The sequence below is a fragment of the Anser cygnoides genome, chromosome 10 (genome assembly GCF_040182565.1).
Source record: "Anser cygnoides isolate HZ-2024a breed goose chromosome 10, Taihu_goose_T2T_genome, whole genome shotgun sequence".
NCBI classification, from domain to species: Eukaryota; Metazoa; Chordata; class Aves; order Anseriformes; family Anatidae; genus Anser; species Anser cygnoides.
Window position 1 is genome coordinate 10,030,375 of NC_089882.1, and position 20,715 is coordinate 10,051,089.

A 20,715-nucleotide genomic window follows, 5' to 3' on the forward strand; every position below is an offset into this window, starting at 1 on the left:
TTGCCTTCTCTCCCTGGCTTTCACATTGGCATCAAGTGATCCTCTTAGTAAAGCCAATCATTAACATTTCTATTTTTCATTCCAAGATGTAAATATTAATTAACATCACAATAAAACTGTAAATAATACCTTCTTTTGTTTCATGGAATTTACATCTAGTTGACTGCTTACTGCCTGAAAACAGATCATTTTGCACTCTCACAATATCCTTTCCTTCCGTTCCGATGCCAAGCTTGGTGCAGTGCACCAGCGTGCGGGGCTAACCACGGACTCCTCAAAGCCTAGCAAGGTAGGGCAGGAGACCCGACGAGGTCTAGACGAGGTGCAGGACTCCACAGAAGCCAAAAAATGCCCCTCCACCTGCATGCATGCCTTGTGAGAGCAAGCCTGAGTCATCCAGGTTTGGTAGTTTCCTCTCAAGTCAACACAGCAGGGGATGATTTTGGCAGCGAAATACGTCAGGCACAGAGGGGCTGCTGCTTTTCCCCCAAATAATTGTAAAAACATCTTTTAGTGGGGGTCTCAGCCACTAATCAAAGCAACGCTTGCTAAAGGATAAAGCAGAGAAATTATTATTATTTTGTCCAGTATCGTTACCTTTTCCTACTGGGACAGCTGCTTTCAAAAAGATAAAAGCACAAACTCATGCTGTAAAAGAGCTTCCCTTTAGTCTTTGTTCAGGCGTAAACACATACTTAAATACACAAATCCTCTATTGGTGCCAAAAGCTTGCTTCTCTAATACCTGGTGAGTGCCTGCTTTCCTTAGGAGGGAATAGCATCAGTGGGTCATGAGAGCTGGCAAATATGTATCCAGAGTATCTGAATGCAATTATGAGAAGGAACAGGTGGTGTCATCCCTCCTGGCCATCAGTCGAGACTCCTTTTTTCTCCTTTCGCCTTTTGTTTCTTTTTCTTCTTTTTTTTTTCTGTGTGTGAGTATGTGCGCGTGTGTAACTATACCCCTGGGTAGCAGGCAGAATTCCTTCTCAGCAGACACTTCCTTTTTTCTTTCTTTTTTCTTTTCTAAATGTTTGGATTTCCAAAGAGGATTCTTACCAGACTTTACCGCAAAAAGTTTAATTTGATGGAAATACAGATTTTTGCCACTTTGAAAGAAAGAAAGAAAGAGTGAACGAATGAATGAACTTGGGTCTGGCAACATTACATGTATTTGCACTACAATGCATTGCTATCCTGTTAGATTTTTTTATTGGTTTTGTGCTTTAATTGCTTTATTTTTGTTAGATAGATAGAGATATCATGAGAACGCTGCTGTGTCTTCTGTATTGTCAACTTGCAGATGCTTCATTGCAGGAATGCAGAATTAAAATGTTAATTCAGTTCTCACACAACTTGCATGAATTTGAAATATAGCCTGTAAATCACTTCAACATGCTTTAAGAAGCATGGGGCTCTAACTTATGAAATATAAATTCGCAGGGTTCCACAGTCATCCAATTCAAAATATCTTTAAATAGCTATAAAAAAGCTGCAAAACAATGCTCTCTGTTATAAATAGCTGTTCTAAAAATGTGCTTTTAACTTACTACACGAGGAATTATATAAGTGCGTAGTACAAATTCTTATTCATTTAACAACCAAACGTCAGGTAACATAGGTTTCAATTCAGTGCACAGTGTGTCTGGTGATGTACAGGAAAATCCTTAACCATTTCTTAAAATTGCATCTCGAGCAGGAAGGAATTTGTTTGCAGCAAGGGAAAAACAATAAAACAAAGGAACAAGCAGCCGATTAAATTTCAAGCTACCTTCTAAGATGGAACAAAATGAAAGAGGAGGCCGTAGGCACCCAGCTGAGGGGCGAGCTGAGCCGGCTGAGCGCCGGGGCTGCTGGCAGGGCGGCGGCAGTGGGATGCAGCTCACCGCGATGCTGCTCGCCGCGATGCCTCTTGCCGCGATGCCGCTCGCCGTGCTGTGCACAGGGGGCGCAGCCCGGGACACGCACGGTCCCCTTTCGGCGGTGGCAGTGCCACGGTGCACCCGAGAAGGGGACGGGTAAGTCAGCAGCCATTGTTGCCAGCAGCTTGCCCGTAAGCAGCGCTCTTGGCGTTTTTAAGCCTGGCACGTTATCTTTCCCCCAGAACACCGCTATCTGCTTGTAAAGCCTCTCGCTCCACACGGCCAAACAAAATGAGGTTCCAGGCTCTTCCCCTCCGTACGTCTTTCACAAGTTGCAGCCCGAGCATGTAGCTAGCCCTGCGCAGTCAGCCAGAGCACGAGGGGACCTCGCTGCCCCTTAGAGCGTCCAGTCGAGGGTGGGCATACCACCACCCCTCACCCCCGGGACGGGAGAACTTCTCCCACTTGCCTGACCATGCCAGCGAAGACTTTTCTAGACGTATCTGTAAATGAATAGCTGCCATCAATCATTGTCATTCCTTTATTTCATGTCTCCTGATGAGGTTGACTAGTGTCATTGTTTGTTACTGTCCAAACCACATCTTCATTCTTGTAATGTCAAGCAGATATGACAAGCACACATTTTCCAGATGAGTAAGATACAAAGTCACCTTTTAATTTACACTTGTTTGGTTTCGGTTTTTTTTTGTTGGTTTTTTTTTTGGTTTTGTTTTTTGTTTTAATAAACAAACATGTCGTAAAATTTACTGGATTTTTAAGTTGCCTTTGGTACTAAAAGTCATTCATTAATGAAAAGAAAGAAATCTGGAGTAAAAAATTCTTACAATAAAATGGCTACCTACAGCCTTTTATAACAAGAATTCTTTTATGGAGCTTGTCCCCCAATATTAACTTCATCACTCGCAGAGCAAAATCTGCCAAAATCATTACTCTAGCCAAAGAAATGCAGAGAGCAGTGAAATACATTTAAAAAACAAACTAGCAAACAAACGAACAAAAAAACCAAGAATGAGATATTTGACCGTTTTGTCTCTTCCTTTTTAAACAACAGCTAGATAAAGAGGAAGAGAGGACATAGGACAAAATGGTGGGACAGTTCTTTGGTTTTCATTGTTGTTGTTGTTGTTGTTGTTGAAGTCTTTGTGTTCCCGACACTGGCAAACCTTGAAGGGTCTAATTTCAAACACTTGCACAGGGTGCGTGTTTGACGGAGGGCTAGTTAATGGAGTCAGTGGAAAATGCAAACTGGATAAAGATGAACAAAATGAAAAAGGCAGTAGTTAAGAGCAGACAATAATGTGAGCCCCCGAGTGTAGCACAAAAGGCCGGAGTCTGTAGTTTTCAAGAAGAAAGGTTTGTGGAGTCTGTGCTGCCAATTTACCTCTCCTCGCAGCCTCCCTTCTGAGACCACCATCGAACACCTTTCAGCTGCACTTGTGTGCGGCTTGTCTAAATATGTAAGATAACTTCTGGAGGCCTGCAGCAGCATTTTGTCTGGGGCCTGAACAAAGAAGCACCAGCTAGCTTGGCACGGCACCTTGGAAAGGGATTGTAAGTTACTGGAGCATCATATAACTTTCTTTCTTTGGTCTCTCCTTTCTTTTTGACTGGAATAACAGAACAGGGTCAAAAAAGCAGCTGTATTTGACTGAAACAATTAATTTAAAGTACTTACAAATTAGCTGTACAGTTTGGGTACGAATCTTAGCCACTCGCACTTTGTACTTTATTTAAAATCTCATCAGACTGGGAAAACCATTCTGAAAGAGGAAGATTATATATAAAACTTTATATGCAGATGTCAGGAGTATTTTAAATCACAGATCAGCTGTCTGGAGTGGAGGAACAATATATTTAGAACAATCCTTGTCTTTTTGTATTTTCTAGGAAGTTAAATGTTTTTGGTACCTAAATTGATACCTATTTTTGGTACCTAATTTGGTACCTATTTGATACCTAAATTTCATTTTAAAAAGTGAGTCTCTTAGAAAAATCAAAATGCAAAAATAAATTACAAATTATGTGTTTATCTTCTGATAATTAAAGGAAGCTAAGTTTAGCATAGGACTGTCCTTTTTAACCTGCTCCTAGTTATTTTTAAGAATTTTAAGCCTCTAAACCAGTGCAGGTGTGACATTTAAGAGAAATACATGTGTGCGTCATCATCCCGCAGGGACAGCTCCAGTTCCAGCCACACCTGCTTTATCCCAGCGGATTTGGAGGTGTGGGATCTGCAGCACTGGGCTGGTGTGGGGGGAACTGCAGCTGTTTGTCTTCCTTTTCATGTCAGAAAACCACACTTCAAATCACCGACCGAGCAGAACTCATGCTCATATTTCCTTGAAAAGCGTTTTGGTCCTGCAGGCTCATGCGGTGCTGTGCCCGCTTCCTCCCTCTTCGGTGGTTGTTCTGAGGTGGGGAGGTTTGGGGAAATGGGTTCGGCCATTTCCCCAACACAGTGGTGCCCACAGGTAAAATTTCCCCTGAGCATGGGCAGTCGTGAAGGCCATTCAAGTGCCCTGTAGTTCTCAGCAATTGCCAGAAATTGTCCATGCTCCTGCCCTGGGCAGAGAGATCTTAGCAAGCACGAGCCAGAGCCTCTGCTCGGCCAGCACCACAGAGCTTCGGCCTGCTCACGCCACCCAGAGGTGTGCTCCGTGTCCGCCTTCTCCAGAGAACACGAAGTGGGGACAGTTGATTAGTTTGGAGTAAAAAAAAAATACTAATTTCCAACATGCTTTCTCACACATCTGCGCAGAGAAGTTCACCAGCTAAAGGGCTAGGGGACTCTTCACGTTTCCAGCTGATTTACTCAAATCGCAGAGCCTTGCTTGCAGAGCAAGAGGATTGACAGTGTATCAGGGCTCCTAATTGAAAAGTAATAAAATCTCTGAGTGAAGCTGGCAAATTAAGGCCTCCAGCCAATTTGTCAGCTTGCAGTCAACTCAGAGGAACCCGGGAGAGCAACAATCCATTATCAGACTATTTTTAATATCTGCTAAAGCATTTTGTGGGCGCTAGGGATGGAGTCAGAAGCAGCAGAGACGAACTCTTCAGGAGCAAGCTCTATCAGATCGATCCTGGCCCAAAGGGACAGAGATAACGGGGCAGAAAGCTGTCGAAATGGGCAGGATCCGGCCTGCTGCTGTGAGACCCGGGGCTGGGTGGGCTTCATGCCTTCCACCCAAGGATGCCAGAGACCGTCTGTGCCGTAGAGGTGATGCTCTGGCCAGGGAGCTTGTCCCCATCCCCAGAGCCAGCCCTGGTGCCGCCATCTCGCTCGGCACCGCCGGCTGCTTTCCTGTCCCCGCGCTGAATGCACGGAGCCGCCGGCAGAGGCAGAGGGGGGGATTTGGGACTGGAGGGAGAGGCAGAGGGGAGGAGGGCAGGAGTCAGTGCATGAAGTGACAGAGAGGAACAGACCCTCAAAAAGTGTAGAACCCGCTTAAAAAAAAAATGAAATACACAGCGTTTATTCAGCAGGGTTTTAATGAGGAAGATTGCCAGCCACTGCTGAATTAAGTATTGCTAGCAGCTAATTGAAATGTTACATGTTTTAATTTGTCTGATTTCCTTCCAGTGGGTGATGTTATTTATATAGTTTGTATATAGCTAACGACAGACTATACAGAAAATGCAAAGATTGCTTTCAATGATCAGCAATATGTGAGAGCACAGACATGAACGAGGTACTTAGGAAGCCATGCCATCCTTCACAGATTAATATAAATAGTTAAATAAAACATACATAAAAGAATGCTATCTCATTATCATTTAAAGCTCCTTTTATTCTTTTCTTTTTAATTAAGGATTTCTGTTTCTTCTGGTAAAGAGCGATTTTGTTTTAAAACAAATACAGTTACCTTTTAGTACTACTGCGGAAAACTGCATTTTTGTGTCCTTTCAGCCACATTGTTTCAAGGCCACCCAGTTCCCCTAGGAGGCTATAAACAGGGGAAGGATTTAAATCCCATTCTATTTGTCGAGGATTTGGCAAGAACCCATATAGTAGGAAGCTGAGCACGGACAAAACCGAGTGAAAGGTGTCTTTTAATTCCCCGGTCGCTGGTGGAACAAAGCCTGCTCCCAGCGGGGTCCCGGCTGGCCGCACCCAGGCTGCATCAGCGGCTTCATTTCAACCGGTGAATTTGGTGTATTTTTAGATAACCATGTTGAGATTAATTAATTAGCCCCTAGGAGTTAGTGCCTGTAAACGTCACCCAAAGCAGAGATGTGTGAATACGGTGAGGCTGTTAATTCACAAAAAAAATGGCAGCTCGTAATCCAAGCAGAGGAAATTGTGTCCCTGTCAGGATGACTGGCAGCTCCAGCGTGCTATCAGGTTACCTCCTCAGTGATAACGAACTACACATCAATTTAACTTATTAGCAATGCTTAAAAGAGCGTCTTTTTATTTCTTGGAGGTAGCATTTAAAGTCGCCGTTAGAAAAAAATTGCCCTGGGAGGCAAACATTGGCATTTGGATAAAGAACAATGTAAATGATTTGATACCTAGAAAACCTAGTAAATTTAGAGAAAAATGCTACAGCTATAACTTCATTAGAATGGCAGAATCTATTATAATTAACCACAACTAACTAAATAGGAGCTAATTTACTTCTGTGAGCCAAAACTCTGTTAAATGATAGTGTATTGTAAGATACAGAGTAAGTTATTTGGTTTGTGTTCTGTTTTTAAGTACAGAATAAATGCACTATAACGAGCCGTTGACACGATGTTAATTCTAAAATCTTTTGCCTAAATGCAATAAGATCGTCCATAACTGATGCAAGTTGACAATGGGAGGTGAAGATTGTATATGTAGCCTGCAAAGAGAAAAGTTAATGGCAATGTAGGGAAGAGGAGATATTTAGCTTTCATGCTTCATACTGTATATTTTTCTGTTGTATTTGTCAACTAAAATATGTTATATCTCTCTAAATGGTGTCTTTCTCTATATGTATAAATGAACAGATGCAGATAGAGCTCAAAAGCATGGCATGGATGAATTTATCTCTTCCAATCCCTGTAACTTTGACCACGCTTCACTCTTTGAGATGGTTCAGCGCCTCACTTTGGACCACAGACTTAATGATTCCTATTCTTGTCTGGCAAGTATATTCTTTGGTCTCTAGTGATATAAACACCAAGCAGCAAAGTCAAAGCTAGTGCGAGTGGGGGCTAATCCCCCTGTTGCTGGAAGATTGACTTCTGTTTACACCAGGTTTGAATTTGGGCCAGAGGTATTTTCTTTTTGAGAGGCTACCTCCAGTGATCTGACTGCTGTTCTTCTCCAGTAGCACTGTCTTTATCGTTTCTGTTTGCAATGTTTAAAATGTTTCTTCCTGCAAAGACAAACTCCTGTGTGGGGATGTGCAGTAGAGAGCAGAAGCAGTTTTGCAGCTTCCTACGCTGCCTTCCAGAGTCTTTTGGATGAAATTGCAGGGGAAAGATGAAGGTCTGGTACCACCTCCCATGACAATGGAGTCACTACAGGAATAACCATGGCCCAGCTTTGTGTCTGTGTATGGGCAGGGATCCCAAGCAGGTAACAGGTGGGACTAGATGGATAACTGCAGGCATCCTGCGGTCAGTCCTTGCTCACGCAGTCGCATGCCCATCCTGATTATTCCATGAGCACAGGTCGCAGCTCTCAGGCCACCTCCGTACAACGTGCTCTGTATGGCGGTGGCGCCGAGGTGCTCCAGGACAGCTTGTTGTCTTTGGCTGGAGTGCAGTGCTTGGGGGCTGCAAGGCAGTGTGAGGATTTACATGACAAATAACCTTTACCAGTACAACTTGAACAATGAATTTCCAGCAGTTTTGGTGAGAAGGATGAAGAGGCTCTTAGTTTTTGAGAAAATAACAGGATGAAAACTTTCTAGAGGGGTTGGATGAGGCCTGAAATGTATGTCCTGTCCTGAAAGGCACGGGACAGATCCCGACCTGCTGTCCTCCTCATGCTGCACAGGAATCTCCACACTGGGGTGTCATCACTGACTTCTTCAGCAGAAGGACCTCCCTGTGACAGTAGTCTCCACCTTTAGCCAGCTGTGCAGTTCCTGGAGCTGGCACTATCAGGTGGCTTTCTGTTAAAAGTGGCAAAATGAGAACACAGCTGAGCCAGTAAGCCTGTCAGGCTCCAACCTTGTCCTCCAAGTGCCCCTGCATCAGGGTGCCCCTCCCATCTGCTCAGCTCCTTGCACCGCACACAAGGGTTGATCTCAGAAAGACCAAGATCCCGTAAATGCCAGCAGCAGCAGTGAGTTACCACCTTCCTAGTGAGAGGCAGGGCTAGGAGGAGCGGTTGTGGACGTCCCCTGAGGTAAGGATGGGCTGGGGGAAGGCTGCAGTGCGCACCTGACCTGCAGATCCCCGGGTGGTACAAGTAGGCTCGGTGGGAGCGTCGGCTGACCTGCCGTGGGTTTCTCACCGGTTCCACCGAGGTCTTTGCTCCGGCAGGCAGTGGGTTTGGCATGCGGCTTCTGCTCCCCACGCATGGCTGGCACTAGGAAGACCATCCCCATCCATGCATGTCTGACAGGTTGGCTTGCAGCTGGTGTGTCTCTGTGCAGCCTCGGGCCTGGTGAGAGAGCTGAGGCCTTTGAAATAAAGTCATGGCTGAAGGAGAGTCACGAGGCCGTCACTGGAAATTATTAATAATGTTTCTCTTCAAGACACCCACCAGCCATACTTCTGCTTGTTATCAAGATGTTTAGACCCTTGCTAGAAACTACTGGAATGATGGAGCTCCCCTCAGCACCAAGACTTGTGTCTCCTCAGAGCAGAGCATCACCAATTAAACCGTCTTCTTTCAAATCACCCATTACAGTGTTGTCAAGAAGAGAATAATGGGCTGTGTTCACCTCCTCTTGGATCTCAACTGCTTCTTTATTTTAGTATGGTTTTGTCCTAATTTTGAAGTTAAATCAGACTGACCGCAAAATTTGAGTTCAACTGCAAGGAGCTCCCTTTGCTCTTGAGGTGTTTGTGGGAAGCTGGTGATACCCTTGTGCTGGCTTGCCTGTGGGAGCTGTGAGCCTGTGGTAAGCCTGCCCTGTCCCCTCTGTGCTGCTGGGCGATTGTTATTCTTCCTACAGGATGTTCACATGCAAGGTCGCGAAGAGTTTTGTCTTGTTGCACGTCTTGTTTTCTGTTGTGGACACGGAGGTGCCAGGGAAGACTTAGGCAGACACGGTGGCTTACCCTGACACAGAGGATAGCTCAGCTTTGCCTCCTTTCCGCGGAACCAGGTTAAACAATGTTATTGTGAGCCTACTCGCTGGCTGAGCCAGGCATCCCTATGAAAACAAACAGGCTGTCTGACTAATCTCAGCTATTGCAGAAGTGATGTTTGCTGGCAGAGAGCACCGTGCTGGGAAAGGGGAAGAGCGTCGTCGGCATTGCTTTCCGAGGCTCTTGCCCATCATCCTCAAGCTGAATGCACAATTGCTTTCACAGCTCTTCCTGGACTTTCTGATAGGGAAAGAGTGTGCAGCTCTTCCAGCTTAATATCAATCCCACGCATGCGTGGATCTTCATTCCTTTCTGCTTGGACACGTGTTATTTCTGAGACTGCCCTTCAACTCTTCCCAAGACTTCCCAACCTACTGCCAGCATCTGGCTCATGCAACAAGATCCCTACTGGAGCAGTATTTCCCATTCATGGGAGTCACACCACACCGCATCATATTTACCAAGAGGTGGTCTTCTGGAGAGCCCGGTCTAGCAGAGATGATGTGTGAAGGGATCACATGAAAAGGCCCAGAAAGCAGGCCACCAAAATTATATTGTCTGTTTTTTTCCCATGGTAAATGAGAAAATACAGGTATTGACAAGTGAATATTTTCCCTCAAAAATCCTGGTTTTCACAGAAACTGCATTTTGCATTGGAAAAATCTCCAATGATTGATCAAGCCTTGCCTTACCTAGTTGAAAAGCTCCCATTGCACTCCCCACTGCGGCCAGGAACATGTGGCATTGTCTTAATGCAGATGAGCTTCTCAAACACAGTTGAGCTCCCTGCACTCTACAGCCTTCTTCCAATGTCCCCTCTACGTTTCTACATGCCACTGAAGACCATCTGGGAGACCAAACTGAGCTACACCTAGCTGTGTTGGGTTGAAACACCCCGTGCGTCACTATCAGTTGCGTTTGCCAGACTGGCTGGTTGTCAGTTGGTTGTGCCAGGCAAATCTTAATCAAGAGCCAGGATCTGCCTAAAAATGTGGGGGATTTGTCTGAATACAGCCTTTTATTCAAACCTTAGATTTTTTTCTGGGGCCTTGGGAACAGCATTTACTGCCCCTTTGTAGCTCTGTTCAGGATTTTTATTTCATACCTCTGCCATGCAAAAGGAAACCTCCTGGTCTTCCTGGGCTCTGGATCTCTCTACCTGTAGTTTCCTTGGGCATGCTCTCGTGAGCTGTCAAGGTATGAGGTTTGTTACTGAACCTCTGAGCTTGTGCTCAGGCTTCCCTTTGTTGAGCCATGGGAGTGATCTTAAGTGTTTGCCCCCATCCCTTCTGTCTGACCAAGGAGCAGCACTTCTCAGACCCTGGTGCAGGGGAGCGATGTGATGCACTCCCGCTCACCAGGTCTAGCCTCCTACTTCCTTCAGCCCAAACTCCAGGCTTGATACCTGACTCCAGGGAAATTAGTGGCATCCTTCCCACTGATGTCAGTGGTGCCAAGATTTCACCCCGTAGGAAGGGCTAAGTCCTTTGTATATATATTATGTGAATATAAGAATTTAAACCTCATTTCTACCCCAGTAACCAAATGCACACATCTTTTTGTTTCAGAGCAGTTGCAACATTTCTATATTTTTATCATACGAAATCACCAAAGACTTGTGTGAAAAGACACAAGGTGAAGAGAAGGTCCAAGGATGTAGCAAACAGGCAACATAAAGAAGTCCAGAATCAAGCACAATACCACTAACCAAAAAGCAAACAAAAATATCACTAAAAGCAGTGAAAGCAAATATACCCCTCCCAAAAAATAGCCTTCCAGAGTGCTGTCCCATCTGCATTGTTCTGTGTCTTCATTTTGAAATGTGCACTTCCAGTGATCCCAGAACTGTAGCTACTCCCTATATCTATCATTTTCCCCTCATTATTTTAATTCTTTTCTCAATCTGTTTTGGAGTTGGCCCAATAAGGATGAGCAAATCCTTCTCTATGTCTTTGAGCTCTTAATTGATATTTCTTCAACTCTTTTCAAAGCAGCTATTTTGGCATCTAGAAAAGATTTGGTGTCATCTGAGTGGTAGAAAATATATTTTAATCTTTCACAGCAGTGTTGTTTCTAAGATGTAGCATTTGGGGTAACAGATGGGGTGGCAAAGAAGTTGCCTATAGGGGCAGTGCTCTGCCTCAACTACTCTCCCGCCCGCTGCAGGAACTTTTCAATTAAACGATGAAAGATTTTGCAGCTTGATGCATTCCAGAGCTGCGTCTTAGCAATTGTTTAGCACCCAAATTTCCATGTAAATATTGACGGTTTTGCAGCATTTTGAAAATCTACGATCTACAAGAATATTCTCGTTCTCGCTAGCGCCTTCGCTGAAGGCAGAGGCGCGCTCAGCTCTGGCTGTCCTGGGATGCTCACCGGAGCGCTGTGCCGTCCCCTCGCAGGGCACCGCGTCCTCCTCGGGAGCATGGACGTTGCACCGCCAGCCGTGTGTCACCAGGCCTTTAGGACTGACAGACAGCAGTCGTTGGAGGTTTCTGGACGTGTAAAGAAACCGTGCCCATGAGCCGAGCTCATGTTTGCTGCGATGCCGAGGAGCGCTGGCCTGCCGGCTGGTGGGCGATCTCAGAGCGCATCGCCGAGGGTACACAACAAGGACGATGTGAAACGTCCCCGTGTGATGCTGGGGAGCTGCCTTCCTCCGTCTTCAGGATGTTTCTACGTGCCAGATGCAAGAGAAGCCGTTGTTCAGTGTAATCCTCCCTGTTCTCCCCCAGATCACTCTTCTCACTCCCGGCCAAATGTGCAGTCCCTTCCCCAGAATGAGATCACTGTTTCATGTTGCTTAAATAATCAAATCTTTGTCATCTCTTTAAAGGTGTGAATCTTTTTTTTTCTTTTTTTTTTTTTTTGCTAGACACTGACATGAACTGGCCTCACTTATCAGCATTTTAAATGACATTTTCTGTTAATGGTAGCATAATGTATTTTTGTTAACAGTTGCACTGAGTATATGCTGTGATTAGGTGATGATATGCAGACTGTATTGTTTAAGAGTGACCTCTCCTTTTTTCTTAATGTAGCCTTAGGTTTGTATTTCTTTATTAGAACAGTTGACCACTACACCTCCAAATCTGATAGCATTTGTATTTAATAACCTATATTTAAAATCAAGTCTCTTTATTTCTAAACAGGGCTGGTTTAGTCCTGGCCAGGTCTTTGTGCTAGATGAGTATTGTGCACGTAATGGAGTGAGAGGCTGTCACAGACATCTCTGCTACCTCAGAGATTTGCTAGAGCGCGCAGAAAATGGAGCTATGATTGACCCCACCTTACTTCACTACAGCTTTGCCTTTTGTGCATCACATGTTCATGGCAACAGGTAAGGAATTATTTTTGGCTAGCAGCTCCCTGCCAGCAAGGGATGACTTTGTCAGATATAGGTTTCCTTGGATAATGCACAACAGTCCCCAATTTGTTTTCACATTGGATGTTTGGCAGCAGCGCTTCTAGTGGCATAGTCAGTTTGTTTGTTTGTTTCGTTGCTTGTTTAATGTAAGCAATAAAAATGCACGTAGGGGATCCAGAAATCAGGGTTTTTAACTTTCTTACCCAGGCACCTGCTAAATGCAGTTCTGGGCAAACTAGAGTTGACGTACATGTGACTGTCATGGGTTGAATATAATGGAAGTAAACAATATACTGGGCTGATTTAATTGCTGCGTGAGAGGATCTGACAAGTTGCAGCAGTGGAATTTTCAGCAGGATCAAACTTCAGTGCACAGAAGTGCTTGAAGCCCTCGGGCACCTCTGTCTCTTCGGCAGGCGGCGTGACGTCAGCCTTGGAATTGCTTAGGCATAATTGGAAATTTTGTCTTGCTGCTGTTGCAAAGGAATTCCAGTTCCAGAAGCAGCCCATTCCTTTCTCTCAAATGTGGCAAATCTTTGATGGTAGGGAGCGGAGCTATGCTTTTTCCTTTTCTATTTATTTCGTTGACAGCTGTGGTATATATTGCAGCTTCTTTTTCTGGTTTGGTTTTGTTGTTTTTTCTGCTAAGTTGCATTATATACTTGGAGATATTGCTCTCTATCCTGCAAATGCTTCTGAAGAAAGGAGTGTTATAATTATGTGTTTTCATAAGCCCTCTGGTAAATAGCATCCTGAATTATGGCACACATTGCCCAGGTTTCACGATGCAAGGCTGCCGCTTGCTTTGCAGTTAGTTTCATACATCTTGTCATGGAAACCGAGTCCTTGCTTCCTTAGTTTCTTTTTTAGTTATGACTTTCTTTTGCTCGTTTGTTCCTTCTTTGCCAATTGTTCTTTGATTTCAGTTGTTTGCCTTTGGTTTAGTTTCCTTTTGTCTTGTGCTTTTTATTTCATGCTTTTTTCTGTTTCTTCCACGTTTGCTGCTGGCCTCCCCCCACGTGTCCCAATCACTCCCCAAAGCCACCACATGGCAGAGTTGCTTGGCGGGTCACAGCCAAGCGCAGACGGCGAGGGGGGCAAAGTGTCTCATGCCTCCGCCGCTGAAGTGGAGACAAAAAAGGATTCCAAAAAGGAGTCCAAAAAAAGGAAAGATTCCAAATCCCAGCCGAATCCAGAGCCGAAAAGGTAAGCGAAGCGCGCAGTGCACAGCAGTGCGTTGTAGCTGGCGCCGGGCTCCTCGGTCACCGAGCACACTGGGCAGGCTGCGGGGCTGCGGCAGCCGGGGTTGGCCTCTGCTGGGACGCCTTTGGGTGCCCCTGTCCCCTGGGCATCAGGGACCGTTGTGTTCCCGGCGTGTTCAGGGGACTGCGTGCAGACCTGGCCGCCCATAAAGCTCCCATCCTTGTCAGGAAGGAGGCTGGTTTGGGAACGCCACCTGGTTCGAAGCCTGTTTTCGGGGACCGTGTAATAGAGAGGAGGGTGGCTGCTGGTCACGGCTACCCCGTGTGCCTCTTCACAGGGTCCAGCACGACCAGAGCCACAGCCTCCTCTTCATCGGGTCAGTGGCAGGAGGTATCTGATGGTGCCGCGGGGATGCCCTCCCGCTGGGGCTGGAGAGCTGAGGGCTTGGCAAATCCATCCTGCTTCAAGCCTCATGGGATGCGCAGAGCCCAGTGCCGTGCCCATGCTGGTCCCTGGAGCTGCGGGTGGCGGCTGTGCCTCACTGGGACACAGCCAGGTGCTTCCAGATGGACAGCTGGGCTGTTAAATTTGGTTAAAATATTCCAAAAAAGGAACGATGTGCTTCACCCTGACTTAGCTGTCTTTAGCCGATGGCTGACTCCAGGCCAGGAAGCTGAAGGGACGTGCTCTCTCTCGGTCGGGACCTGGGCACTGCGGGGCTGCAGCATCACGCTTGTCCCCGGGACTGCGGGCGCACACGGCGAGAGTTTGGTGTGGAGACTGCGGGGTGCTGCGTTTTCCTGGCCTCTGCCATCAGGAAGCCATAAAGAACCGCAGGGGGTCCGCGGGAGAAAATGTGACTCCGTGTCTTCCGTTTCTACTAATAGAATAGCGAATAGCGAAGTGGAAGAGTCGTGATTTCTTTTCGGAAAGCTGCTTAGGCCACTTGCATCATGCACCGGAGAGCTGGGTGGCAGAGCGCGCAGGGAAGGCAGTATTTATCCGTGCGGTGCTTACTGGCAATCGCGGGCTGTGCGTAAAGCTGGGTTCGCTTTCACTGCGTCCCTTCCTCGCACCTCCCACGTCCACGCATTGCTCATCACCTTAGGGCTAGCCGGGGACCATACTCTGCCCCGCAGACCTATAGCTCACTGCAGAGCAGAAAACTTCCCGTGTGTGTTTTGCAGAGGCAGGAACGTGCCCTTGCTTGGGATGGCACAGCAGCCAGCACCGCGCCCGACAGCATCTTCCAGCAGATTCAAGTCAGGAGATGTCTTTCTGTTTAACAAAGGCTTCTTTTTTTTTTTCTGTCCAACCCAAGAAAGTGTTGATTTGATTTTCTCTGTAAGAGGAAGTTACTCCACTTTTCGACAGAAAAAGAAAACAAAAACAAAAAACCACCAACGTTGGGTAGTTTAGCTTTCTCCAGAAGAAGGCTGGCTGTCAGTCAGAATATGCCACCCAGTAACGAAGGTCGAGCAGGGAGATAACTCCATGTGGCTATCAATCTCCGCTATTAGCGGCAGACAGTGATGGAGCTGAGGTGGGCTGTCTGTTTGCATCGCGTTTGTGTAAGGTCAGGCGGGCAGACACCAGTCGCTCGCAGTCAGCGGGGAGGTGCGGGGAGGCTGCGCTCGGATGCCGGGGACAGCCCGGAGGTCGGGGCTGACAGGATGACAGGCGTCAGCGCGGGGACGCTGCCTCGCCTGTCCGGCACCACGGTGCGCCTGGGACGGGAGCGGGGTGGCTGCTGGTGGAAATGCACCTCCAGCTTCAGGCTGACCCCGCTGCCGAGGCAGGTGACATGGTCAAAGCAAGATTTTGGGGCTGGTTTGGAGCCCTGGTGCTTTAGATATAAGGGTTTCTTTTTTTTTTTTTTACCCTCCCTTTGGGCTCCTGTAGCTTATTCAGACCCCTGAAAGCCTGACATAATCTCTCCAAAAAAAAAAAAAAAGGCTGTAAATCACTGCCATTTGCATCACAGTCCCCTTATTTTTTCTGTTCATTTCATCCTTTTTGGAGTAAAAAACGTGGTTAAATGGAAATCGCTTGTCCTGAGTCTTACCTCCTGCAGGTACCTGCATGTGCTATGCACAGGCTGTCGGAAGGGCAGGGGCAAGCAGTGAGCAAGCCAGGACTGCTAAAACCTGAACAATTTGCTGGCCCCCAGTTCCTTGCTACTCACCAAAGCTGAAGAACTGGAGGCTTTTCGCTATTGTGGCCACCGGTGATTTCATAGAAGGGTTTTCTCAGCTAGGTATCACTGGCTGCCTTTTTTAAAGTTCTGCTGTTATGCTGTTAGGATTTCTGATGTCTGTACCTACACGAAAGGCAAGAAACACGTAGCATTCAGACACCCGACAACACCGGCTGTGTGTTTATTGATGTCTGTGTGCTTTTGGTACCATTACGACAGTATTGAGGCTGTCGCTTGCCTTTATCAACAGTCCTCAAAAAAGTAGCGGAGGCAAAAACAGGCACGGTTTTAAGAAGGCATAGCTTTAGCTAAAATAATGAAAGGGTTTACATGACCCCAAGATCTTCTCCTGCCTTCTGTTTCCATGTTTGTCTCCTCCCTGACTTTCGAGGGGGACGGCAGTGCTCCAGCACCGTCTGACACGCAGGGAGCCAGTGTGGTGGAGGAGCCTCGTTCCTCCGCGTCTGTGCACGAGAGGCATTGCAGAGCAGAGAACTGAGCTCAGCTTTCCCAGGGCCAAGTCGGTGCTGAGCCCTCCAACCTCCGTTTCTGTCCCTTTGGAAGGAAATGTCATCTGGGGGTGACCTTGGTTCCACACGTGGCTTGTTTGGATGTAGCCATGTCTTAGCTTTCTCTTTAAAAGTTTAAGTTGGCACCAAAAGAGACTCTTTCCATCTTTGCTAATTTCAATCTTTTAAAAATAAATCTAAAATATTGAATGTGCAGAATGTGCAGTATTAGCAGACATGGAGCTTATCAAAATCAGGATGCCAGCCTGGATCCCCTGTAGTCTGATAGCATTATTCTTTGTGAGTTGTTCGGTGACTTTTGCCCAAAGTGCGAACAACTACGATCTCTCTGTTAAGTGTCTTGGTATGTCAGTGACCTGCCCTTTGCCCTCTGAGCTGTTTTACGCTTTGTAGCATAAAACTTGTTTTCAAGAAATAGCTCTCTCATTAGCGACCATTAGCATTAGCTCCCCTTAGTCTTTATCAGCTGTAAGCCACCAGAAATAATATTATTGTTATAGACCTCGAGGAAAAGTCTGCATAACATATTCACAATGTTTTCTTTTATATTCTAATTGCATATCTGGCTATTTCACATAAAGGCAAGATTTCCACACAGCTAGTTTAAAAAAAAAAGGGGGGGGGGGGGGATATTTTTGGTCCTATAAAAGAAGTGATAAATCCATCAACACGTCCCTGCGCTCAGATGAGCAGCCCTGACTGCAGACCTCGCGGGGCGTAGCGCCGTAACCCCTCGTTAGGTGCCGGCTCCGTATCGCAGCCAGACCCATGATGACACGGCGCGCGTTGCGGCCGTCTGTCGGATACAATCCGGCATCGCCCGCGACCGGCAGACAACCGGCTCGGGCTGACGTGATTCGTTGCAATAGGTGTAGGATGGCAGTGCTCAGAAGCCATTCGGTTCAGCCGCGCGGCGTCAGGGCTGTGGATCGCACATGAGGAGCGATGAGCCGTGACTCGGCGCTGGCGTGGAGGGGAGCGGGAGCAGGACGAAGGCAGGGCTGGGAGGACGAAGCGGCTCGCACCTTGGGCAGCGTCGAGGGAAGCCCCGAGGAGAGCAGGCGGAGGGCTGAGCCAAACAAAGGGCTTTCAACCGGCGTTGGGCGCGCGGCGTGAATTCCCAGAAGAAAGGGACGTCGGGCAAAACTGGCGTTCGCTGAATAAGCGTTTTCAAGGGGTCTAACCAGGTGGATTCTTTCAGATCAGCTTTGCACGGGGTGATGAAGGAGGGCAGGACAGGCAGAGTGCTCCCGCCCGCATCCCAGTGTGGCCAGTGCTGCGGCTGGACTGGTCTCCGTGCAGCCGGTGGGGCTGGCGCGGGCGAGTCCTCCCGCGAGGCAGCCTCCGAAAGCCATTCCTGACACACGCCGTCCAAGGCACTAATCATCCATGTTTACTGTATAGCTCATATGTGCTGCACCTGGCAAGCGGCAAGGGAGCTGAAGGCAGCACGTGTTTTATATTTGAGTTGTTACTTAAAAAATCAAATTATTTGCATCAGTTTTTGACATTGTTTTTTTTTCGTTGGCTCTGAATGCCAGGGCTCACAGTGCATGCAAAGATCTGTTTGCTACGTGTAAGCAATATTTTCCCCAGTAGAAAAAGTGTAGACAAGTTAAACATAAAAGGTGTAAAAGATGATCTGTCTTTTCAGTTGTAAGCCGCCATGGTATTTCATGCAGGCTTATGTCAAAGAGATTAACCCACTGGAGCTATACTGTATATTTATAATTGCATACAAATGCATGCTATTGCTTCATAGATTAGTCTTTGTTAAAAATCATTTTGATATATTTGTTTTAGCAGCATAACTAGCCCTGGGGGCACTGGGTATAATTAGAAAAGGGCATGGGGGGAGGCGGGGCTTGTAGAATAAAGCAGTGGCCTTAGGATCACAGGTCCTAATTATAATTTATAATTAACCCTGGAATTTGCACAAACCATCCAAGCTAAACAAGGACTATCGTTTTCGCTGTTTAAATTGCAACCCCTTTTCTAATTTCACCACCTGCTTTGTTGATGTTGTTGTTTTCGTGGCTTAAAACTTAAAAACAAGGAGGGATTAGGAAAGCAGCATTTAAAAGTTTTCATATGAAATATTTACGTTGTGAGTTGACTAGGTTTGAGCCAACATAATGAATCTGCAGCAGAAGGAGTGATCTGAAACTTGTTTACTTATAATTTAATTTTTCCTTATTTATTTTTCTTGCCTTTTTTGCCCTTCTGCTTTCCTCTCTGCCCACAACTTACGCCGTGCACCTCCAGTGTCCGTGAACAGGAGCTGTAGATAACCAGACGAAATGGTGTCTCCACTCAGATGGAGACGTTCGTGCTGTTTGTGGACCTGAACTCACAGACTCAGACCCATTTGTGCCTCTGCACATACCATGTACAAGCAGAGCTGTTTTTCACCATTTTGGTCTTCTCTCAGTGCCCGTCACTGCTTAGCCCAGTGTTAGGAGGACGTGGTTGTGCACTGTGTGTGAGCACATTCGTTTCTCCTGGCTGCATTCGAGCTAGCCTTGCTGCAGAAATGCTGCCTGCTGGAGGAGTCGGTGAGGCTGTCCACCAGATAAAGTATCAAATATAAAAGTTGAGCTGGAGATCTTTGTTGAAAAGAAAATCACCAGTAAGCATCAGGACGAGCTGGTGAGACCTAAACTTCTCTTGCAGATTTTTTTCAGCCCCATCAGCCATGTACTCGAATTGTCTAGAGCACAGAAGTGAATCTTAAATTATCGCAATGCTAAGCTATATACCCTTTGTGTTCTTGCGAAGGGAAAATAAATATGTTCCCTCAAAAAGATTGCATTTTCAAAGTATATTTGACTTGCATATTTAATTAGGTTTCAAAATTATCCAGCTAATAAATTAAGTGCAAGGCTTTTGGTGGTGTTTTTCCAGTTCTATGTATATCCTGCATTTGTCACTAATTAATGAGTCCCTAATGCTTCAGCTTCTGGGAAGATGAGCAACAAAGATTAACATAACTAGTAAATCCGAAGATGTGCAGCTGGGTTATAGTATTTGAAATTTGACAAAAACATGGGAAGTATTATTATTTGTGACATGGCTCAAGATGGGGGATTGTGAGGAAAGCAAAGATGACAGAACTGGTGCTAACCACTGTGACAACAACTTGAAAAGCAGCCGACATGACATCTTTCCTATCATGCTGCCGAAAATGTCAACTTTGTGAAGGACAGTGAGAAAATGGTTTGCCGAAAATTTGAAAGGTAGATTCAAGAGATGCTCATCATGTCAGATGCAATATAGTCCACAGCTGGGTGAGAAAGGGAGTCCTTGCAGTGGTGATGGCTCTCGGTTGGCAGGCCCTTCCAGACATCCGCGCTGCTCCAAAAATGGCTACAGCTGACCTGTAGATTGTCTCAAGTTTGCAGGAGCATGATACAGGAGGGCGGTGTGCCACTTACACCGCACGGCAGGCCCTGTGTGACAGAGCGGTGGCCAGGGCCACCGGGCTGGACATCTTCCTGCCTCACGGTGCGCCGGCGGCCATGGGCTGAGCGCGGGGGGAGCAGGCCGCTCGCCTGCCTGGGCTGAGTTTGCATCTCTGTGAAGGTGGAGGGACGTGGTGACAGAGCTGCTTTGGCCGGGACTTCATTCTCCAAACCCTTCCTTCCTCTTCGTGTGGGTCAGTGCTTTAAAACCAGTGCTTCCAGAGCTACACCGCGCAACCTGCGCGCGGCCCATGGTGGTATGTCAGCGGGTGTCCCACACCACTCGTTAACGTGCTAATAGCCGGTTCTGACAAAACTGAAGCCCTTAAATACAGTGAGAAGCTATGATTTGGGTAGACGGGCTGCGACCCAACCTGAGCTGTCAGACACGGGCCTGATCCTGCCTTCAGCAGCATCAGCAGTGAGTCGCCCAGATCTTTGCATACAGAGCCGGCTTTTTTTTCACACGCCACTGCACTCTGCTTTCAATTAAACCCCTTGAATATATATTTTTAAAGCTGACGATGATTTTAAAGGCAGCCTGGATGCTTACTGTCCTCTCTGGGAGAAGACATCATCCAGTCCCACGTAGGTAACCGCAGCTCCCTCCAGCCTGTCAGTAAATCTCGCCGTCGGAGGTTACTGACCCTGCAAAGGGTAACACAACTTTCAGACCATTTCCAGTCCACCAGCAAATCACTGCCAGGGCAGGCGGCTTTCACTGCCTCGTTTGTCAGCGCTGACACAATTAACCCAGTGACACCGTGAGTTGTTACGGGTACAGGGCGAGAACCGGGTGCCAAAAGTCAAATGAGGGTTTCAGCCTTGCCCCTTCATGT

At 46.8% G+C, this 20,715-nt stretch overlaps 1 protein-coding gene across 7 annotated transcripts in view; it reads left to right on the forward strand.

The window, feature by feature from the left end:
* Positions 1–20,715, forward strand: part of CADPS (calcium dependent secretion activator) — a 203,506-nt gene that overhangs the window by 114,586 nt on the left and 68,205 nt on the right. For all 7 annotated transcript variants that reach the window (XM_067003206.1, XM_067003209.1, XM_048069814.2 and 4 more), the window contains exons 12-13: positions 6,857–6,993; positions 12,271–12,458. In XM_067003206.1, coding sequence (XP_066859307.1) covers positions 6,857–6,993; positions 12,271–12,458 — 325 coding nt within the window. The remainder of the gene's footprint in view (positions 1–6,856; positions 6,994–12,270; positions 12,459–20,715) is intronic.